The 24275-nt window shown below is 45.4% G+C and overlaps 1 protein-coding gene across 1 annotated transcript in view; it reads left to right on the top strand.

The window, feature by feature from the left end:
* NID1 (nidogen 1) overlaps positions 1-23775 on the top strand; it is a 71571-nt gene extending 47796 nt beyond the window's left edge. The window contains exons 13-20 of the mRNA XM_033099442.1: positions 9589-9816; positions 10998-11170; positions 13930-14056; positions 17461-17632; positions 18541-18698; positions 19833-19956; positions 20618-20730; positions 21717-23775. Coding sequence (XP_032955333.1) covers positions 9589-9816; positions 10998-11170; positions 13930-14056; positions 17461-17632; positions 18541-18698; positions 19833-19956; positions 20618-20730; positions 21717-21838 — 1217 coding nt within the window. The 3' untranslated portion in view covers positions 21839-23775. The remainder of the gene's footprint in view (positions 1-9588; positions 9817-10997; positions 11171-13929; positions 14057-17460; positions 17633-18540; positions 18699-19832; positions 19957-20617; positions 20731-21716) is intronic.
* The last annotated feature ends 500 nt before the right edge of the window (positions 23776-24275 follow it).

Below are 24275 nucleotides of genomic sequence, written 5' to 3' on the forward strand. Positions count from 1 at the left end.
CTTTACACTTGGCACAAGTCACACTTAACAATACACTGCATTGGACCACACCACACATATTTATAAAGAAAGATAACTCGTTCAGAAAGTTAGGCTACAAGGAATGATAAAAACATTTAAGATAGTACCACTTAAAGGAGAGAAAACTGAGGAACAATTGCATGCACACTTTTCGTTATGTGTCTGTTGTTTGTGTTACAGTTTGCACTTTGTTTCAAGCAAACCCACTGTTAGAAAACTTGAATTTCCCAGTTAGAGCTGGAAGGGGCTCTAGAACCTCTCTAATTCATCTCCTTTGTTTTACAAATAAGGAACATAAGGCCTGAATAATTTCTTAGTTTACAAAAGGATTTCTTGAACTCTTTATGGAGAAGAATTGTTACAGAAATTTTTCTCCAAATTGAGTAAGATCCTTTTTAAAAGAAAAACTTTCTTAAGGCCTCCAGTGTTGGTTTAGATTATTTTTACTATGGATAAATCTAGGATCCAACTTCTTTTGTAACTATAAAATCAAAACACATTTACAAATTAAATACAAATAAAATTACAACTTATAAATTTCCAGTCAACATTCATTTAATGTGCCAGATTGCTGTTTGTCTGGAATTGGCGTTTCTGTGGTTGGCTCCCCATTCTGGATGGTCAGCCTTTCCGTCTTTATTAGATAAATCCAATCAGCCTACAGTGAAGCTGTGATATTTCTCACTTGAAAGACAAACAAAAGTGAAGGTTTCCCTTGGTCCTACACCCCTGTCTCATTGCCATCCCATTTCCTTCTCCTTTAAAGTTCAATTCCTCATAAAGGTGGCCTTGAATTGCTGCTTCCGCTTCCTCTTCTCCCATTGTCTCTTTTTTCCCCGACCTTTTAATTGTAAAATAAAACAGATACGAAAAGTCATATAGAACAAATGTATAGCTCAGGGAGTCATTCCAATGTGGCCCCCTTGTAACTGCCACCCAGGTGAAGAAGTAGAGCCTTACCCACACCCCAGGAGCTCCTCCAGGGGCTCTGTCCCAGTCAGAGCCTCTTCCCTCTCCCCAAAAGTAACCACCCACTTGACTTTCACAATAATTACTAGCTTGCATTTATAGTTTTATCATAAATGTGCATTCCTAGACACTATAGTTTTAGTGTTGCTCATTTTTCTATCTATAGTTCCCTCTTTCAGCCCTTTCTTTTCCTTGCAGTTTGTGTATTGAAGAACCCAAGACTTTGAGCTGTAGTTTCCCATGGTGTGGATTTTGTGATTGTGCACTCATGGTGTGGTTCAACATGCCCTCCTGTTCTCTGCTGTCCGCAAACTGGCAGCTGGGTCCAGAGACTTGATCAGACTCAGGTTTAATCCTTTTGGCAAGACAGTAGGTGGTGGTATTACCTTACATCAGAAACACATCATTCCTTGTAGCCCGACTTTCTGAACTAGTTGTCTTTCTCTGTAAAGATGTGTGGCATGGGTCCAATGCAGTGTACTGGTAAGCACATAAAGTCTGCTTGTCTCACTCTTTGTGATGTGAGGAGCCATTTATTATTATGGCCTAGGTCTGTTAATTTCTAGAGAGTGGCAAATTGTGAGAGTATAGTTGTCATTTATTTCTCATTTATTCGTTGTAATTGATGTTCATTAATGTCCATTAATTTCTACTGGGCAGCAAAAGGTGATAGTCTAATTCTATTGTCATTTTTTTTCATTAGTTAGTTAGAGTATTTATAAAGAAATGCTTCCCCTCATCTACTCTTTGGTTGCCCAGTTGGTACATTTCATAAAGGAAAAACAGTATTAATGCTTGGGTCTTTCTCTTATTTACTAGTTGACAAGATAACAGATTGATTCCTTATCAGCCACTGAAGGTGACTAATTCATAATATCATAATTTAGTTCTTAATATCATTATATATTCATGGGTATCAATTGGTTGTAATTAGTGCACTCATGGTAGCCCAGAGTCCCATCTTTGGCCCGTGAGAACCTCTTCCAATTGGCCTCTGGTTCTTTTGACACAATCCTAGTAGCCTTCAATAGCTTCCTTGCTCTCTAGTATGATAAGATGTTCTAGGTTCTTGTGTATTTCCTGCCTCAGAACTAGAACCAGTCATTTCTCCCTGAAGCTCTTGTTTCTTTCAGTGGGAAATGGTATTGCAGGACCATAGTCTGAGTCCTGAGATGCTCAGACTGACGTAGGAATGCCTAATGAGCTCAGGTTAATATTTCCAATTCAAATTCAGGACTACAGGATTTTTTCCTTAACCTCTTTTCGATTATATCCATAGCTCCTTCCTTTCATACTGAGAATCCTGGTTCTCAAGGACGTAGTGGATGACAAGACTTCGAATAGAGCATAATTCCTTGTTTACTTTATCCAACATGCACACACAATGGTCTGAGAATCAGAATGCTAATACGATCACCACCCATATAATGTCTGAGAACAATTAAGAATTTTTTTCATGTGCTCTCCACATCCTCTCCCTTATATCTACATTGCCTGAACATGTGACCATCACATACTATATTTCTCCCTTTCAACCCTCATTTAGTCTTAGTTCAACAAGAAACTATATAAGTATTGCTTGTTACCAGCCCTTTTGTCAATGTCTCTCTAGTTCATTTGTTGTCAGAAGCTTGTTCTCTAGAATGTTCCTCAGGAAGGGCTCATGGAAACAATATTCTTTGGTTTATTTTATTTCAAATTTTTTTCTAACATAAAGCATGGCTGTCAAAAATACAAATGACAATCTTAAGATAATTTTCCCCTTTTGACCTAGATGCCCAAAGGATTTTTTTCTTTCTTTTCCTTTCAAAAGTTCGATAGTTTTGCTAGAATATTGTTTGACATTGGTTGGTCTGGATCAGTATTCTTAGTTACATTCTGTGCTTTTTCAATTTGTCATTTCAAATCTTTTTTTAATTCCAGGAAATTTTTTTGAACTACAGTTTTAGTATTTGTTCTTTTTCCTTGCTTTATTTCTTCGGAGGCTCCCATTTTACATATTGAATCTTCTTTGCCTGTCTCCACTATTTGTCCCCTTCTCTGAAATCTATTTCGTCTCATTTCTTTTTGGCTTTAAACATTTTCCTATTCCCACCTTCTGTTTCTCTTAAAGCATAACCTCTTACGTTTATTCAGTTTTTCATTCCTTCTACTTTGGTCTTCATTTCTGAAATGATTTTTTTCTTTTATTTCAACTTCTTTCCTGAATTCTGTTGCTTCATTTCTGAGTTTTTCAAATTCTGATTCATTTTGTTCTTTCATGTCTTATATCATTTTCTTACTGTCTTTTTCTTATTTTGAAGCAGAAGGTTGCAGTTTGGATCTATTCTATTTGCATGTCTTTCTGGCACGCTTTCATTGTCCTGGGGTTGTTATTCTCCTCCTTATTCTCGTTTTTCTTATTGTAACTTTGTTTTGGATTTGACTTCCATACTTTACAGTTGCTTGTTTTTATGTGAAGTTGTTTTCCTGAACTTTCAGAAAGAAGCTTGGTTCAGATCACTTTTCTAACTACGCAGAGCTTCCTGTTCTGTTCTTTTGGTGAAGTTTTAAAAAATATTTCAACTTACATTTCAGATATCCTGGCTCTGTTCTCCTCTACTTGATCTGGACCTTCTCTTTCCTTGTCTCTATCGTTTCCATCCTGCTGAGTTTTCCAGCACTTTCTCCCAGTGTGAGGCCCTGCCGGCCAGATCAGTGTTGAGAATTCCTAGGGGCTTGATCTTCCAGTCCCTTTAGACTTTTGCGTCCCAGGTGGAGTAGGAAAATCTGCCAGCCTCAGCAGCTGTTTTCAGCTTGGCTCTGCTGTGCTTTCTATCTCAGGGCTGTTAACTCTGGGGTTCTGTTCCCAGAACTCAGATGTCCTGTTGCTTCCCTCCTTCTTTCACATAGACACTGATTCCAGCATGGAATTCCAGCAATTCCTCATGGCTGCTGATGTGTCCTCACGGGCTTGTGATTGGGGTTCATAGGACTAGCTTGTCACCTCATTTCATTGTAAATGTTGTCCTTGGATTTAAGGTTTTGCTATCGATTACTCTGTCTATAATTAGATTCTAAAACTAGGCTGTTACCTTCTTCCCAGAGTCTCCCGTTGCCTCTCAAACCGCAGCAGTCTCACTTTGCCCCCGACACCCACCCCGAGCTACGCCTATAGAGTCCCCAGTGACTCTCACTTGCTCAGATCTCATGCCTCACCTCTTTTGGCAGCACTTGGTATAGCTGATCTCGCTTTCCCTCCTGAAACACTTTCTCCACTTGCTGATCAGGATGCCACATGTCTTGGTTTTCTCCATTGCTGGCTGGTGTGTGTCGCTGGTGCCACCATCAGCCTCACCCAGTGGGTGAGGGTTTAGGGAGACTACCTAACTTGTCCCAGGCACTGGCTGACTGGTAGCACAGCCAGGATCACTTGTGTTTCCTAAGCATCTGTTATGTACCTGCCCCTGTGCTCAGTGCGTAGACAGTAAGGTCTGTGCTTTGGAGGAGTTCATCCTATAACTGGGCAGGCAAGAGGAACTCTGGACACTCCTAGTGAACCTGTAGGTGTGACTGGGAGTGGACACCCAGGTGAAAGATCCTGGAGAGCTAGGGAAGTGTGAGAAGTAGGATTTGTATTCGGCCTTGCAGGATGGGTAGGATTTGAACAGGAGACAGGGTGGGATAATGAGGAGAGGCCATTATGCAGCCGTGGGGAGGTTGGGCTGTGGAGGACCCCTGAAACCAGGCTCCCGAGGCTTGAGAACTATGGTTGTGAGGCCCGTGGCCCCACCAACTGTTCCCCACCTTGCAGCTCTCCCATCCTCATTTTCAAAGCAGCGTCGTCCTTTCTGAACCTGGCAGCTCCTCCATCCCATCTTTTTCTTCAAGTCCTGTTGCTTGATCCCCAGGGAGCATGTGTCAAGCAGCATCACCAATACCCTGCACTTCTCAGCATCTCATTCTTCCTCCACTCACAGCCTGAAAACCTCCAGCCTTAAGTCCGTCAGCGCTACCCCCAGCCACTGGCTCAACTACAAAGCTGTGCCTGTGAGGGACATGGCAGATTTAGCAACCTTGGGGTCACATGAGCCCTTGGTAGAAGCGGTTTAAGTGCCCTCCTCTCTGCTTTCTGTTCAGACCCTGCCAGCTACTCACACTGCCCATGCTGAATATGGCCTGGGAACTCCCAGGGCTCTGCTACCAGCTCTGACCCGTGCTGCTGGCCGGGCACCTGCTCACGGCAGGTTTAAGCAAACACTTAGAGCACAAATGCATTCATGATTCAAGGGCCCATGGGGTTTCTGGTCTGAGAAATAATCACAAATACAGTGATTTTTAAAGCCTATGACTAGCAGGTTGTCAGGAGAGGATGGATGCAGGGAGGGGCCCCAGAAGGCAGGGACAAAGAAAACCCAAAGAGGCATTTCACACGAGATGAGATGGCACGCAGACTGGAGGAGCATTTTCTCTTCCTGTGGTTTCATGACATTCTGCTTTCCCTCCCCTTCCCCGCTTTTCTAGTTGCTACTTCATTTCCCCCACTCTGGGCACTCTCCTTCCTCACCTGTCATGTCAGGACTGGGGGGTCAGTGTTGGGAAGAGACTTGGAAAAAGTTCATAAGTAGAGATATCTTTGTCATCATCATCATTATTGGAGGTGGGAGGTGGTTCTTAGTAGTACCCTAGGAACATAAGGATACAGACCACATCCGACTGACATTATCTCCTTTACTGGTAAATTCCCATTCTTGGAAATTTGTCAGTCTGGGACTAATAAGTGTCCATGTAGCAGCTGATGAGATGAGGCCACGAGCCAGAAATTCTCAGACCCAGAAGAGCCCAGGCTTCGTTCACCACTCCCATGTTGGCTCCTCGGCAGTGTGAGGTCATGGAAGTGCCACTCTGAGCAGCCGGCACCTGGCCGGGCGGGCTGTGCAGGGAGAAGCTGAACCCATGGCACCGCCCTCATGAGTAGATCAGAGGCTATAAGCGTTATTTGTTTAAATTAACCCAAAGAAATGTAATCAGGCAAGGGAGTGGGATGCAAATCAAGAGATTGAAAATGTGGTTTCTTTTCCTGACTTCTCCCTCTATTTTATTTTCCTCTCTTTTGTCCCCAACCTTGAAAAAACTCTCCCTAGACTTCCTGCTGTTCTCCAAGTAAGTATCAGGGTCTTGAGTGCTTCTCTCCTGAGCAGGTAAAACTAGATGAGTAAAAAGAACCTTGCAAGAGTTACCATTTTATCAACCAGAAACAAGGCCAGGAAGTGTGTCTTTTTTTTTTCTTTTCTTTTTTTTTTTTTTTAATTTATTGGGGTGACAATTGTTAGTAAAATTACACAGATTTCAGGTGTATAAGGAAGTGTGTCTTTACTGGCCCCACCCCACCCCACCCCCAGGCCCTTACTGGAAAAGTTCCCAAAGGGCCTGGGGCTCCCACAAGCCGCCCCCACTGCCTGAGGGCCAGGCTGAGAAGCCATCCCAGGAAACCCAATGATGTGACAGCTTTCCATAAACACACTTGAAATTCTGCTTCCTGAGTCACAATTGAGGTTTTTCATTTCTTTGTAAAAGTTCAAGATCCAGCACTTAAAAGTTCCACTGTAAATTCTAGAGCACTTGAGATTTTGTACGTTGGCCAAACATTGCGTTAATGTAAAGCTTTGTTGGCTGCATACGATGGAGCAACATCTACTTTCTTGAAAGTTTGATTTGGTTGACACCAGGCTCTTTGCTAGTTGGAAGGCACCACCGTATACAAATATTGATGGAAGAAAACGAGTCTGTGGGCCATGGATTAGTTTGGTATGTGTGTTACACTAAGGTGCGTATATCACCATTGGCGTAACATGTTCAGTGTGCATGAGCCGTCCTGGGTGTTGGGCATGTGGGTGCAAAGGGGTAAGGGGTGGGGTAGGAACCCAAAAACCCTGGTTCCAGCCTGAGCTGAGCCACTTACTGAGCTTGGGAGCCCCATCACCAATCTGCATTTCAGTTCTCTAATTTTGGCGTGCAAAGTATAGTTGCCTGTTGCATAGGACTATCGTGAGAATTCAGTGAAACGTGAGTGGAGACAGCTTATGTAGAAACTCTAAAACCCTGTACAAATGTAAGATATTGAGGAAGTAAACAAGTTTTACGTCCAAGAGGGAGCAAAAACCAACATTTTTATTCTCAACCAGATGGTTTATTTCTTTCTTTCTTTGGCTCTTCCTACATCAAATATGTTTTTTGTTTTGTTTTGTTTTTAATATCAGCCTTTGGGACAAGAGAGAAAGCATCCCCAGTGTTCCTTTGACAAGTTCAACAGCACTTTACTGACACGCTCAGAAATCACGGCTAATCCAAGGAGCAACCACGTTCAGCACACAAACATGAGAACTAGCAACACAGACAAAAAGTACTTCAAACATTTATTGGCAACACATGCGCTGCGTGTCACTGTGGAGGCCTGTGCAGAACTTAATGTCACAAATGAGTGCAGAACTTAAGGTCTCACCTGCGCACGTTTGTCTCCTTATATGCCACTCGCTCCTCCAAGTATTACTGTGAGGTTAGTTACTGCTGCCACCACTGTTCTGTAGCTGAGGGGGCACAGACCCAGATAACGCCAGGAGTGGTGGAACTGGGCATTACAACCATTTTCAGATAAAAAGTTCTATGAACTACATAGCATAGTGTTATATATTCCATTATTACAATATAATATTAACACACTAATATATTGACATATGTTAATATATGAGTTAGCATAGTTACATAGAACTCCCCCTAACGTAAATATGATGCCCTAGAGCAGGGGTGGATAACTACAGTCCCCACAGGACAATTCTGGCCTGCTGTCTGTTTTTATAAATAAAGTTTTATTGGAACACTCGTTCATTTATGTATGAAACTTGGTTGCTTTCATGCCACAACTACAGAGTTGAGTAGTTGTGGCAGAGACCATATGTCCCACAAAGCCAAAAATATAGACTCTGTCCCTTAATAGGAAAAGTCGGTGGAGCCCTTCCTAGGTGGAGCCCTTCCATGATTTTCCAGTGAAGGTCAAAGTTAGCACAGGTGCTCCTTTGCTCTGCGGTCCCTATGGAGAGGGTCTCTGCTGTGTGTCTGTGGTATCCGGGGCATCTCTGTCAAGACGCCCGCTCACTGGACTGTAATTGTTCATTTGTTGCCTTCCCTCCAGACCGCGAGCTCCTGAGGGCAGGTCCTGGGAGCTTTTCCACGTGTATCCTCCATTCCTGCTCACTAGGTGCCTCCTGAGTTCAGGTGAAGGAGATGCAGTCACTCGCTGCCCTCAGAGGCTAGAATCTGCTCAGGGAGGCAGACAAGCAAGGATCAGGCAGTGTCTGTGCCCCGAGAGCTACAGGGTGGAGGAGCCCAGCACACTCTGGGAGCACTGCCCAGCCTGGAGGGTCCTGAGGGAGGAAATGCCTGCGCTGAGTTTGGAGGATTAAACTCCCCCTTCACCCAATGAGGGGGGAGTCACACAATGAACAGTACATGGAAAGCCGTGGAAGAGAGAGGCACCCGACATGGTTCTGTTTGGCTAAGTGTAGCTCTTGGCAGTCTGTGATATTCCCGCTGGTGTCTGGGCACCGCTTGGTGTGGCCAGAGGTGGTGGCACCGCTGGCCTGGTCCTTGTGGTGGCTGGACGCTAGCGTGGAACCAGCTACAGCTCTGCCTCGTATCAGGGGGTTGTTTACTCCAGGCCATAGTTTGTTATCAGCAATTCCCCAGAGATACAGAAGTATTTCCTGCTTTGGGATCTGAGTTACGTAGTTAAGAGGCCATGTTTCATGCCAAACATGAGTGCATCATTAAAGAGAAACACACACACACATGTGCCTTCCCTGTGTCTTCAGTTCCTGAATCTTGGGCCTTGATTCAATGTGGGTAATCAAGAAGCTTGAATGATAAAAAGGACAAATTTAAGAAGAACTTAAAATTAAAAACAATTTTTAAATTTAAAACAAATTTCAGTGCTGTCCATCAACTCATGAACAAATAAACAAACATGGTACAGCCCTACTGAATGTTATTCAGCCATGAAAAGGAACGAAGCACTGATAATATGGCTCCAACCTGAATTACCCTTGAAAACATTCCGCTGAGTGAAAGCAGCCAGGCACAAAAGCTCACACACATGTTGTATGACTCCATTTACACGAAATGCCCAGAATATGAAAATCCATAGACACAGAAGGCAGACTTAGAGTTGCCAGGAGCGGGGAATGGGAGCTACTGCTCAGTAGGTGTGGGGTTTCCTCGGAGGTGAGAAAAATGTACTGGAAGTAGATAGACAGGGTGGTCACACAGCATTGTGACTGTGCTAAATGCCACTGAATTGTCCACTTTAAAAGCGTTAATTTTATGTCACATCAGTTTTGCCTCAGTCTTTAAAAACTGAAAAAACATTGCCTAGGAGAGAAAGAAAAAGTAAATATAATCTTCTTGACCATTAAATCCTTTAAGTAAAATAATGTTTTAAATTTTTAAAAATTAATCAAAACCCAGTGATGACCAGGCAGCTCCGCGGTTCTGAGTTGGGTCGCGGTAGTGACCCCCCCAGTAATGACACTGCTGACAGTCTCCCCTTGCTTGTCTCTCTCACAGAAGTGGAGAAAACCCGCTGCCAGCTTGAGCGAGAACACATCCTTGGGGCAGCAGGGATGGCAGACTCACAACGACCGCTGCCGCCAGGGCTGTTTGTCCCTGAGTGTGACGAACATGGGTACTATGTGCCCACCCAGTGCCACGGCAGCACCGGCTACTGCTGGTGCGTGGACCGAGATGGCCGTGAGCTGGAGGGCACCAGGACCAGGCCCGGGATGAGGCCTCCCTGTAAGTTGGGGGGTAGTGTGTGCTTGGGTTTGAGCCTGAGAAAGGCTCCCGGGGACCAGAGTCCCCAGCACCGGTGAGCATTGCTGGGGGACCGTGCTGGTGCTTTCTGCTGCCCTAAATCCTGAGAGCTCCACTAGCTTGAACCCCAAGCTTCTTTTCTCCCCTCTGCACTCCTCCTCTGTCTCCCTCGGCATTCACCCCATTCCTCTCCATGTCACCCTTCTCACCCTCTCTTTCCTCTTACTCTCTTCTCTTCCTGGTCTGTGCAAATAACCGGTGGCCACTGCTGCACTCATGCTGCAGTCGGTAGCAGAGAGAGTGTGGGCGCTCTGGGTCCCCCAGGTGAGTCCCCTGCCGTGGGCAGCCTGGCTTCCCACAATCTCTGCACTGGGATATCGCAGAGATGGTGGGGACCAACCGAGGCCCCATCCTGGGCCTTGCTGACTCAGGCGGGGGAACTGTTCCCATCCTGGCATACTTGCCTTCTTCACAGTTGTTCCCTGCACCCTTTAAGTACCAGGTCACTTAGGATGCAAGGAGCAAACAGCCACAGAGTTTTCTGTAGCTGGTTCTGTAACAGCTGCGGCTGTGGGACCCAGGTTTCCCGACACCCGTTCCGTGCCCCTTACTCTGCTGCACAGGCTGCCTGTCCCCTCCTGGGGCAATTTCTTGTCCGGTGAGCCAGGGAGCCGTGCCTGGCCTCGAGGTCAGCAGGTAGGAGGCAAGGCTAAATCTAAGGGAGAATCAGCCGTTGACCATCATGTGTTCTCAAAAGCCCACAGGGGCATATTGCTGTTGTGGGTCTGAGACCTCCCACCCCTGGGACAGGGCTCGTGGGCAAGTTCACGCCGACGTCTCCCCTGTACATTGCAGAGCTTGACAGCCTGCCGCTGCCGCCAGCTCCCTGCGGGCAGGGCTTTCAGGGTTGCTGCGGTGCGGTTGTTTGGGTTCACTGCTGTGGCCTGTGTCCAAAGCAGGCACCATACATAGTGAGGTCACTTCTGTTTCTAATAAGGAGGGCACTAAGCCTTTTCCCCCTCTTAACCTTTAATGCTTCACTCAGCCCTGCATTATCTGTGGCGCCAGGAAGGTGATGTGACCTGGCGTGAGGTGCATGCGTGCGTGCATGTGTTCATCCCTGCTTCAGCAGGCCTTGCTCATTGCCATCTCCTGCCACGCAGGTCTGAGCACAGTGGCTCCCCCGATTCACCATGGACCCTCAGTTCCTCCTGCGGTGCTCCCTCTGCCCCCTGGGAGCCACTTACTGTTTGCCCAGACCGGGAAGATAGAGCGCCTCCCCCTGGAAGGAAGCACCATGAAGAAGACGGAAGCCAAGGCTTTGCTGCATGTCCCAGTGAGTACTGGCTTATTGCACTTGCTAACACTTCAGTGACCTGGAGAAACAAGCAAGGTATAGTCAGACCACCTCTCAGAGAAGCCTGTCCCAGCTGCCTGTCAGTTTGCAACCTCCACCACTCTCTGTCTCCTCCTGTTTTGCATCTCATCACAGCACTCAGCACTCCTGGATCCATTATATGTCAGTGTATATGTTCCGCATCAGATGCATATCTTCCCACCAAGAATAGATGCACCACAAGATAAGAAACTGGAGTGTTTGTTTCACAGCCGTGTTCCTAGACCCAACACGGTGCTTGTCACTCAAACTATTTGCTGAACAAATACATAAGGGATCTTGGCATTGTCCTGCTGCCTCATGAAGCATAAATCCCCCAAGGGGTGACCATCACTCTTTCCTTGTACCCTTTTGCACACACTGTCAGCGAATGGGAATGGGTTGGTTCCTTGTGAAAGTCATTTCCCCCAAGACCAAGGGGAGAGGCTAAATGTCAAGTGAGGCTATGAAAAGCAGAAAATTGAAGTGGGAGGGAGGATGCTGACACAACAGGGTAAATATGTCCTTGTTTGTTTGTTTGTTTTTACCATTTTTAAGTGGACTGTTCAGTGGTGGTAAGTACATGCACATTGCTGTGCTGTCATCATCACTGTCCATCTCTGGAAGTTTTTTGATCTTCCCAAACTGACGTTACATCCACTAAACACTAACTCCCTTTCCCTGCTCTCCCCAGCCCTTGACAACCACCCTTTTACTTTCTGTCTCTAGTCTAGATACCTCATATAACTGGCGCCATGCAGAATTTGTCCTTTTGTGACCAGCTTATTTCATTCAGCATCATGTCCTCAGGGTTCATCCATGCTGTAGCAAGTGTCAGAATATCCTTGCTTTTTAAGGCCAAATAATATTCTATTGTACGCATATGCTACATTTTTTTTAATCCATTCATCCATCAATGGACACTTGGGTTGCTTCCACCTTTTGACTATTACAAATAATGCTGCTATGAATATGGGTGTACAGATATTGTCTGACTCCCTACTTTTACTTCTTTTGGATGTAAACCGGATATGGAATTGCTAAATCATATGGTAATTCTAGTTTTCATTGTTTGAGGAATCTCCATCCTGTTTTCCTTACAGCTGCACGATTTTACATTCCCACTGGCAGAACACAAGCGTTCCAGTTTCCCTACCATCTTGCTAACACTTAGTATTTTCTGTTTTTTAATAGTAGCCGTCCCAATAGATGTGAAATGGTATCTCATTGTGGTTTAGATTTGCGTTTCTCTAATGATTAGTGATGTCAACATCTGTACATGTGCTTGTAGACCATTAGTATATCTTCTTTGGGAAAATGTCCATTCATATCCTTTGTCCATTTGTAATTGGGTTGTTGTTTTGCTGTTACTATGCAGTTGTAGGAGTTATTTATATATTCTAGATACTACCTCCTGATTAGATATATGATTTGCAAATATTTTCTCCCCTTCCATGCATTGCTTTTTCACTATGTTGATTGTGTCCTTTTATTCACAAACATTTTTAATTTTCATAAAGTCCAATTTATTTTTGCTTTTGATGTCATATCCAAGAAAGTATTGCCAAATCCAATGTTATAAGGCTTGCCCCTGTATTTTCTTCTAAGAGTTTTACAGTTTTAGCTCTTACATTTAGGTTTTTGATTTATTTTGAGTTAATTCTTGTATATGGTGTAAGGTAAGGATCTGTCCTTCTTGATCTGACCTCTTGAGGGGGAAGTGTCTGCTGATAACCCTGATTTTCTCAGTAAAAGGCCATGCTTGTCCTCCATTTCTATGGTTCTCAGAGCCTCACTTTATATTTCCATATATATTTTAGAATGAGCTTGTAAGTTTCTTGTAAGCCTACTGGGATTCTGTAAAGATGGCATTGAATCTTTAACTCTATTTGGAGAGAATTGATTATCTTAGCAATAATAAACTTTACGGTTCATTAAACTAATTTATTTCTTCATTTATTTGGGTCTTTAATTTCATTCTGTAATGTTTTACAGTATTGTGTAGAATATTGTACATTTAAACATATTTATTCTTCTATACGTTGTTTTTGATGCTATTATAAACATTGTTTTAAAATTTTGTTTTTTGCTAGTAGAAATGCGATTTTATATTGACCTTATATCCTACAACCATGCTAGATTCAATTATTAGTTATAATAGTTTTATAGATTCCCCAGGATTTCCTATATGAACAATCATATTATCTTAGAATGGAGTGGTTTTACCTCTTCCTTGCCAATATTTATGTCTCATATATTTTTTAATGATCTCAGTAGGCAAAGATTTCTTAGATGATATATAAAAAGCACTAGCCATGCCTGCTTCGGCAGAACATATACTAAAAAGCATTAGCCATAAAAGAAAAAATAATACAGTGGACTTAATAAAAATTTTAAACTTTGCTCTTCAAAAACATCATTAAGAAAATTGAAAAGCAAACTACATACTGAGAGGAAATATATGTACACATATGCATACATACATACATATATGTATATGCATATGTGTATGTATATGTATGTAACAATAGATTTTTATCTGAAATATATAAATATCTCTAACAACTCAATAATAAACATTTTTAAATGGACAAAAGACTTGAAGACCCTTCATAAAAAAAGGTGTCAAAATGCCTGTAAGCACATGAAAGATTCCCACCATCACTGGTTACTCAGATGCTCGTGGGTGGACCACTCTCACTGCTGGTCTGCACTTCCAGGATAAAGTCATCGTTGGACTGGCTTTCGACTGTGTGGATAAGATGGTTTACTGGACCGACATCAGTGAGCCTTCCATTGGGAGAGCCAGTCTTCACGGTGGAGAGCCAACCACCATCATTCGACAAGGTAGGCAAGGAAATACCATTCTTCCTTTTTGGTTTTGTTTCTAGCAGCCCAAGTGGCTCTTGAGGGTTGGAGTGTTTGTTTGCCCCCAGGATATGGTGACTTGAGAGGGGCTGGGTCCTCGGCCTCAAACACCTCCCTTTCCAGCCTTCTCTGAAGAGCCCTCCAAGGACTCATCAAATTATAAACATCTTAGCCAGGACTTGTCGCTAGCCTAAGAAGAATAAAATTAATACAGGGTAAGTGCATGCCTTTGCCTGAAAGTTTATATAGCCAGTTTTAATGGATAATAAAAGCCAAAGTCAACCATCCGGTTGAGATATACATTTCTCCTGCTGGCTGCTGAGCCTAGAATTGATTCTCAGAGTGTCTGCCCACCATGCTCCCCGTGAGGGTTTCCTCACGGGCAACAGGCAGATGAATCATACAGTTAGGAGGGTCACAGGCATATTGGCAAATATTGTCCCTGATGGTTGAGTCTATTCCCAAGACAGTTTTCAAGTTAAAGGGTTGTCACTTCACCCTGTAACATCTAGTGGGGGTGGGGTGGGGGGGTCTCCTCTTCTCTACTTTCCCCACCGGCACAGGCTCAGATGGCCTGCCCCGGAGGAGTACAGCAAACCAGGCTGAACTCTTACAGACATCCCTCAGCTCTTTGTTGCATTACTGATGGTAAAGTTCAGGACACTTTGTCACAGGCTACCCCTTCAACATTTCATCTCAATTCTTTAATTTACGACTGCTGATTTAAGCCAAGGACTGTAAGCGTTATTTTAATGCCTACCTTCAATAAGTCAAGACTATTTAACATGGATGTGTTTTATTCAAGATTAAAAAGCATTACAACAAAAATCCAAGGACTCGTAAAAATTCCCCTGCTCTAAAAAGGTCAAATACTACACGCTAAGTCAGTAACTCGCCAGCTGACTTGCAGATATTTTCAATCCAGAGACATTCTCATGCCCAGGATGTTTGTTGCGTAAAATCATCTTACTTCCTCTGCAAAACACTCAAGTCAAAGCTGCATCTTTAAAATACATGAGCCTCATTTAGTATTTCTTTTTACTTGGGACTGAAGGTAGCTTTTCCAATTTCCAGTTTAAGGTTTCCCTAACAGTTGATATTCCAGAAGGTTCCTGTGCCTGTGGAACAGCCCCTGGGGCATTTTTCTCCTTCCGTGGCTCCCTCATAAGAGATGATGCTGCAGGACTTAAGCTGAGGTTGAGATAAATATGTAAGACTTTGGACATAGTCACCGCATCCTTTTCTGGAAGCCAAGGTGCAATTTAAATAACATCCGCTAGTTTTCATGATGTGATTTAATGAACACAAGTTTGAAAATGCCTTTCTGCATCTTATCTCTGTGTTAAAAATGTTGTTGCTGTTATCTGTGATTTGACTTCAAAACCCAGGGGAAGAAGGGAGCAGGTAATGTCTGCTGTTTCCTGTTGCTTCTGGAACCAATAATCATCCAAGAAAGCTGAAAGCACAGTCAGAAACATTCCAGGCAGAAGCCCACTGTGAAAACACAGAAGTAAACCAGAATGTGATCTTGTAGAAGGAAAATCACTGGGAACGGATTTTTATTTATTTATTATTTATTTAAAGGGAGAGAAAGAAACTTCCACTTAGGTCATGGAATAGGTCGGCACACCCTAGTGAGTGAACGTGGCAGCAGCATCTCTTCTTTTCCTTGTCTTGCTTAGTTCGTCCCGTCGGAATACTGGGCTCCTCTTTCTTTCCTTGAGTTAAAGTCCTAATGAAATATCTTTAATGCACATCAGAATCTGTGTCCTAGACATATTGCCTTTCTGTTTTTGCCACTTGCCCTGACCACGCAGTAAGGGATAGTGTTTCCAGGCCCTTCCTTTGGCTCTGTAGCCTGCACAGAAGTATTTTCCTGGTTGGGGAAAGAGGGTTGGTTGCCCTCGGGTTTGAAGTCAGGACCAGGGCTGTTTGTAAGGAGATGACATAACGCGGAGTCCCTTCCAGGGCTTCCCTCGGTCTATTTTTCTGTGTGTCTGAGCAGCTCATGTCACTCACACAGGATGTGGTCATTGCAAATGTACCCCAGAATGGTTTTTTTCTGGTTTTGTCTTTGGAGGTCAATCTCACTGTCCCTTCTTCTCTGAGGATGTGGGAAATATTTTAATACTTTATAAATCTCTACTCTGGGTTTGAATAGTAAAGATCTTGTTCAAGGGCTGTTTCTAATTCTTAATAAACTTCCTTTCGGGGGCTTTGACATTTCCAGGATCCACTAGCCTGGTGAAGGCCAGTCCGGAGGGGACTGAGGTCTGACTCCCTCACATATTGACGAGAAGACAGTGTTGGATGATTTCCTCATACCCCAGTCCTCTCGGGGAGAGACCTTCCCCCGCAGCCTCTTTACCTTCCAGCAGTAATAAATGACCTTCAGTTCTCTAGTCAGTGAAGGGGAAAGAATCCTGAGTGACACCAGTAAAACCCTGGTAGGGCTTTAACTTTTAATTGGATTTTATTTTCAGTCAGGAAGCCATTGCAGTCTTGAACTTCTGATTAGCTAGGTGGGCACGGAAGGGTCACACTGTAGTCACCTTACCCTGTGGCAACCCCTGGCTAGAAAATCAGTTGTTTATAACCTAGTAAAGATTTCTGGGAGGGTTACTTGCCGTCACTGACACCCCTTCTTTATATTCCTAATACGTCTATAAGAGTAAAACAGCTATGATTTCCTGCATGTTATTATTTCTTTGAAATAACCTTCCCCCCCCCCCAAAATTAATAAGTCTATGTGTTCCATTCCTCATCTTAACATCTTCCTCTGCCCCCCGCCCCCTTTGCCTGTGGGATCACCTCATTAACGCAGGCATGCTAGCTGCATCTCTGGCCACTCCCCCACCCCCACCCGCAGTCTCCAGCTTTACAAGGTCACTTCCCGCCATGTCCAGTCTTTCTTTATACCTGTGTGCTGGTCCCACTACCTGGAAAACCCTTGTATAGGACCTTTGCCTGACAAACTCCGTTGGTCCTCCAGGAGCCAGCTTCACAAATGTCACCTCTCCCAGGAATCCTTCCCCAGTCTCCCCAGGCCGAGTCCAATGTCCCTCCTCCATGCTCCCAAAGAACCCAGAACTCAGTTGAATTTGATTGGCTCTGGGCTCTTTGCAGGTGGGGCCAAAGCTTAGGCACCCTTCTGGAACTGGGTCCCAGTGGGTACACAGGTGGATGTCCACCAAGTGAACAAGTGGCATTTCTTAATTTGTCACTTTGAGTGTTGCTTGTCTTATAAACAACAGGCATGTCACATTCTTATTTGTTTTCTCAAAGTGCAAGGGTTGAACGCCATGTGAAACAGCACTGAGAAATCAGAAAAGCCAAATCTTACCTGCTTACAAAAATCAGATGTGTTCTGTGTTTGCTTCTAGATCTCGGAAGCCCAGAAGGCATTGCCGTTGACCATCTTGGCCGCAACCTCTTCTGGACGGATTCTCGCCTGGATCGAATAGAAGTTGCAAAGCTGGATGGCACCCAGCGCCGGGTGCTGTTTGAGACCGATTTGGTGAATCCCAGAGGCATCGTGACCGACTCCTTGAGAGGGTATCTGGGTGTAAATCTGTGTGTGCGTCTGTTGTACTTGCATCTGCCCTTCTGAGTATTCTCAGAAGTGAGGCTCTAACGCCAGCCTCGCTCTCCTGAAATGAATGCATAAGGATGAATGTTCTAAGTTGGTGGCTTATAGATATCCACAGTGAAATGCTAGAACATTCATTACAGCCCCGTGATCATGGACTCGATACCATGATCCACTTTCAAATCTTTTACTAAAAGAATTTGTAAGTTCACAGCCCAGAAATTGGGTATTTCTGTGTGGGATGACCGTGAATCAACACCCGAGTTGTATCAACCCCAGAAGAGTATCAAGGTCACACAAATGCACCCAGTGTACACCTGGGAAAACCCTTCTGATGGTTTCATCAGCAACCGAGTGCTTTCTCTCCTTTTGCCTCACTCCAAGTTCTGCATCTTACCCACCAGGCCCTGGGCTCCCTGATACTTTGATTCCTTCCCTTTGAGGCCACATCCCTGTTCTGTGGCCACTCGGCCACCTCCCTGATGGTATGTGCTTTGACCACTGCCTCTGCCAGCATCCGTTTCTGTGCCTCAGCCCTGGGTCCACTGTGCCCACTGTGTGGTGACAGCAGATGGGGGATTCCCATGTGTTTATGCAAGTTTTGGTGTTCTGTTTTGTTTTTCTTTTTTATCAACTTTATTGAGATATGTCAGTTATGTTTAAGGGAGGTGCATTCATTATTAACAGAAGAACCAAATTCAAGTGAAGAACCAAATGCCAGTGTCTTTGCAGAGGGTCTCCAGGTCCTTTTAGCCATGCTGTGTTTCCATGTCTGCTGATGTCTTCATCAGAGGTTCTAAGTTTTTAAAATAAGCTTTCTCTCATGCATCTTTATTATTTCTCTTCTTCTTTCCCCCTCCTTTCCCTCCTCTAGGAACCTTTATTGGACAGACTGGAACAGAGATAACCCCAAAATTGAAACTTCCTACATGGACGGCACCCACCGGAGGGTCCTGGTGCAGGATGACCTGGGCCTGCCGAACGGGCTGACCTTTGACATCTACTCATCCCAGCTCTGCTGGGTGGATGCAGGTGCTCCTGGGGTTGGAGCAGCCCCTTTTTTTGTAACCAAACAATGATTGTCACTCACTGTGAGCTAGCACAATCTGTACATCAACAGGATCGGTTACGGGAAGAGGGCACAGGATAACTGTTTTTCTTTCCTGCACAAACAAAGCTGCATATATTTGCTTCTCTGTTTGACACTGTCTGGGGAGAATTCTCAATCTTCTACGTCTGGGATCAGCAAACTACATACAGCCCATGGGCCAGTCGAGCAGGAAATGGTTTTTATATTTTTAAACATTACATTTTAAATGGTTACATAAATGCCTACATAATGTCTTCAATTTTGCCTCTTGTCCCACAAAAGCCTATAATAATTACTACCTCGCCATTTAAGAAAAAGTGTGTAGATCCCAGAGCCTGATATCTATTAGGAAATTCACAACTTAGCTGCCACTTGTCCCCAAGGGGCTGGGCAGGACTTGGAGCCAAGGAAGATAAAGTAATGCCACCCTGGTGTGTGCCCCTGCCCTAGTAGATTTGGGGTATTCCTCGGGCAAGGGTTGTAGGCAGGCTACTGAGTCAGGGAGGAAGGTGAGTCATCTGTCCAGTCTCTGTTGAGTGCCTGCTCCGGTCCAGGCCCTGTCAGGTGCCGTGGGGGGTGCTGGGACTGCATGTCGCACTTCGGGAGGATGAGGGGTAAGGTTGTGTACAGTCAAATGGAAATGACACACTTAGTCCTGATGTGGGCACTGGTGGGGTCTGTGCACGGCTGCTAAACCAGAGGTGTGGTGTAGCGATTCTTAGGCTCTGAGTTCAGGGAGGGGGGTCTGGAGAGACTTCAGGGAGGAGGGACGTGAGCAAGAGCTGGAAGGTGGCCCCAGCTGCTCCAGGAATGGTGAAGCAAGTGTGGTGCCTCTGCCCCGCGCACGTCTCCCGGCAGAAGCAGGTGTGCGTGCCCGACAGAGGTGGGTGATGACTAACGAGGCAGCAAGAAGATGAAGGGACAACTTTCCGGTTTTGAGGAGCAAGTCTCATGTTCTCCAGGATTCATCACTGTGATGCCGAGTGTCTCTCACCCTTGCCCTCACTGCTCTTGTTCTTTAACACAAAAGGGCCATTTCTTCTGTGACAATGAACAGCTTGTTCTCGTTCACACAGGCACCAGCCGGGCGGAGTGCGTGAAGCCTGGTCAGCCCAGCAGACGCAGGGTTCTTGAAGGGCTCCAGTATCCTTTCGCAGTCACGAGCTTCGGGAAGAATCTGTATTACACAGACTGGAAGACGTACGTCAGCTGCTGCAGTGCGGGGGCGGGGCCTGCCCTGCCACCTCTGCCTCTGGGAGGCCAAGCCCTTCCCATCTGACTCTCAGCTTGACCTTCCAGCCTCTGAGATGCCCCCTTGGCCTTGGCCTTCTGGTTGTCAGGAGGAGGGTAAAGCCGAGGGGGGCACCATGTATCCTATGGCGGCCGCAGGCTAGGCAGCTTCAAGTCTGTAAACTTGGGCTTCCTGAGCATGTCTGCTCTTTGCCCAGGAGCTGGTCCAGGCCCTTGGCTGCTGGGCTCCACGCCCACGCCGTGCCCCTACTTCATTATTGTTCTTAAAAACTACAGTGTGTCATGGCCCCTTCTTGACCACCCCTCCCCGCCAAAAGGCGGGGTTAAACAAGGAGGCGGCTGCACCGGGGGCATCGGTGCAGAAAGCAGATTTTCCAGCATGGAATTTAGTGCCGAAGGGGAGACCAGCTGAACTTTGTCCTTTTCTAAGAAGACAGAGAAATGCAGGCTTGACCCAGCCCAGGAGGAGGGAGGGTGTCTAAGAAGCAAGGCCTGTGTGTCTGTTTATAGCCTCCAGTTCATACCCCAAGCACTGAAAGAGGCTGCTCTGTAGAGAAAAGCTGGAGCCATCAGATGTTTTTCACCTTCTGCCCTTTGGTTCTCTCTGTAGGAATTCTGTGGTTGCTGTAGGTCTTGCTGTGAACAAAGAGATGGATACCTTCCACCCCCACAAGCAGAGCCGGCTGTATGGAATCACCACCGCCCTGTCTCAGTGTCCGCCAGGTAACTCACCTGCGCTCTTACTGTCGGGCTCAGAGTCCACACTCTGGCTGCTACCTGCATAGCCTCTAGGGGCCCTGATCACATGTGAGACACAGCCCTGATCACATGTGAGACACAGCCCCTTCCAGCAAGGGTCTTCACTATTTTGTGGGAGAGCCACATAAATCAACAGAAAACATTAAGGAATGAAGTGGACGACGGTGAAGAAAAGTAGTGAATCTCAGGCTGGGTGTGGGTATGTGCAGTCTTTACGTTCCACACAGGAACATGCGTGTCAGGATGTCTGCTGCTTTGGAAGTCCATTATTTGGCCTAACATCAATAACACTAATTGATAACGATAGTAATTGCAAGCATGGATGTGGTGCTTACTGTGAGCCGGGTACAGTATATAGATTCTCTCACTTACGTTCTAAGTGCCTTGTGTTCATTAGTTTATGTAATCCTCATCGCAACCTGATAAGGAAGTACTATTATTATGCCCATTTTACAAATGAGGAAACTGAAGCCACTTGCCCAAAGTCACACACTCACAGTGGCAGAGTGAGGGGCATCTAGGCAGCCCAGCTCCGGAGTCTGTGCTGTGCTGCCTCTCTAAGACCTCCCCTAACCATTGTCCCTCCTGGTTTCCCTCCTTCCCTCAGTCAAGTGCAAAGCCAGGGGGCAAGCTAGATAAAGGGTACTTTGTGCTTTAAAATTCCAGCTCCCATGTTACAATCAGAGCAGGACAGCCCTCCCTGAGATCTGTTTTATAGCTTTGGTGGTGAATCTGCAGGGCCCCCAAATCAGGAATCAGGGTTTTTTCCCTCCTAGAAAATCCCCAGCAATGAGGAAAAAGCCAGGAAATAAGCTTAGCTGAGTGCCTGGTGTAGCCTTCCCTGTCCCCAGAAGCCCCCACAAAGCTTGGCCTCCCAGAAACTGAAAAAGGGGGTGAATACAGAGGCCATCCTTTTAGCAGGATGTTGAGCTGATTTCTGCCTTTTTCAGGTCACAACTACTGCTCAGTGAACAATGGTGGCTGTACCCACCTCTGCTTGGCCACCCCAGGAAGCAGGACCTGCCGTTGCCCTGACAACACACTGGGAGTTGACTGTATCGAGCAGAAATGAGAAGAGTGCTGTTCTCTCTCTAAGTATTTCATAGCAGCACCCTCCTTGAAAGGGTCCAGACTGAGAACTGTCTGACCTGGTGGCTGAGTGGCCACCAGCTTGAGCCTCGACAGTGTTCCCCTCATTGTTTCCCAAAACATATGCCCCAAGATTCTGGAATGGGTGTGTCTCTACCCCCACACAAGTGACACAAGCCCCTGACCCCACCCTCAGACAAGTATATACGGCCCCCAGTGAGAGTTATACACCTCATCCCAGTGCTTTGGAACCGTTTCCTAACTTAGCGGCCCAATGGTGAGCAGACCTTCTCAGGCCTGAGCTGTCCCCTTCCCCGTGGCCTTAAGAGCTCACCCTCACTCTGAGGTACCCACCATCCTGTCAGCTACTCCTCACACCGGCCATGTCAGCAAGGCTGTAAGTGGAGGAGGAGGTTTGCCCTCCTATACTTTCCTATTGGTGCTCTGACTTTCCTTTTTATACTCCTGGGTTCTTACCACAAGTTCTGTGCCACTGGCATCCGGCCTAAGGCCCGCATCATGGTGAGCATGCCCTGATTTTGACCAAAACCCACCCTTCCCAAGGGATTTGGGTATTTGGAGGGTGAAAATGAGCAGCCCCTCCCAAGTAACTTACTGGAATTTCAGCAGCAGCCTTTGGTAGCCAAAAGCTTACGTCAAGGTTGTGTCTACTGGTAGGAATTTCAAAGTGTAGAGTCAGGTGATTGAGGATGGGGATTCTTTTGATGCGCCTTAAATTACACCAAAGATTACCAAATTATTCCTTTTTGCCCAAAGCACCTGGATCCCAGCATCTGGTGTCTTGGGCAGCACAGCTCCACTGCTGGCACCTCTGTCCAGCCTCCTCGTGGAGACCCCACTGAGACCCAGGCTGGGGCTGGTACCAGTGATAACCCCCAAAGCCCCTCACCTCTGGCCTCCACTCATGAGAGCTGCTCTGCAGTCAACTCTGAGCTTGCTCCTGCCTTGTTTCTCCCTCCACAGTGGCTCTTGCTGGCTGTATTCTCATCCAGAGACACAATCCAGGAGGACTAAATTGAATATTTATACTGGTAATCCAGACCCTTTACTGCTCATTGGTATGACTAAAGGGACCGTAGTCATGTTTCATGTTTATGTTTCTAGGATTTGTTTAGAAAACATCTCCAGACCAGATGAGTATCTAGTGTCATATTTTTATCAACTGCTTCTCTGAGTCCTCAAACAGAAATCTGGGATTGAAAGTTGAGCATAATAATTTGAATCAGTAAAGACTGGGGGAAGGAAGTAGAGAAGACTCAGTGGAAAGTATCACAAAGAGATTGATCAGGAGCAGGAGTGGAGAACCCAAGAGGAAGGTGGAGGAGATGAGTTAATGGTGGCAATGAGAAAAACTCAATAACTCCAAAGAGAAAAACGGTACATTTTCCAAAGGACACTTATACTTGAGGACATGGAAGAATTGGCCAGTTCTCCCAGGGAAGATAGCCCTCCCGTCATCTGCAAACCTCCGTCATTCAGTCCCCCACCCCCACTGCCACAGCCCATTGGAACCTGCAGGGCGAGAGAGCCTTTCGGTGAATAATTGGAGTTTGTTTTGAGAAGCAACTATATCCCCAAGAATCACAAAGTTTGGGGAACACATGGGTCCTTTATATAGCCCAACCCATAAATTAGTCTCACTTTCTTTATATACTTATCATCCATTCCATATCAAGCCCTCTATATCAAATGTTTGTCATGATTTTGTATAATTTTTATAACTATTTTATTCATTTTACTAGATTCAGTCTAAAAATTTTTTAAATGGTGAATTCTTAAACTGTGGAAACCACTGAAGGTGCTTATTAACTGTTCCCCCAGAGTGTTGGACGATTCCTTGAGTTTACAGCTGTATTAATATTAGTGCAGAAAATTAAAAAATAATTTGTTAAAAAACGATCCTCTATCTTGTTTTGCATGAAGATATTTAATGTCGGGAGGCTGATTCACAATGGAAAGACAGCCATTTAATAATCTGCAAACCTGTGGAACCCCCAGTGTTAAAAGGGACGGTTTGTTTCCCAAGCAAGTCCACAAAAGACGTAGGAGCTTATAATTGACTGAAACATTAACTCAATCATAGACCCCAGACTGCCCTTTTGGAAACTGTTTTCATTTTTTTAGGAAAATTTTAGCTGCAGGCCATAGTTTCCTGACTTAGTTCTGAAGGTAAGCAGTGTTTCTCTCCCCTTCTCACCTCCAGAAGGAACAAACACTTTCCTGGCACTGGCCATAGAACCAGGGGTCTGTTCTGAGCTGCCACCAATGGCAGTGCCCCGTGTACGGGCCTGTGCGTGGAATGGGATTGGACCTTTGACTTGGACAGAGTGACGGGGCTCAGAGCTGCAGCTCTGGAGAAGGGAATTGGTGCCTAAGGGCCCACTCGTGAAGTGGCACCG

This window comes from Rhinolophus ferrumequinum, chromosome 27, assembly GCF_004115265.2.
Source record: "Rhinolophus ferrumequinum isolate MPI-CBG mRhiFer1 chromosome 27, mRhiFer1_v1.p, whole genome shotgun sequence".
Taxonomy (NCBI): Eukaryota; Metazoa; Chordata; class Mammalia; order Chiroptera; family Rhinolophidae; genus Rhinolophus; species Rhinolophus ferrumequinum.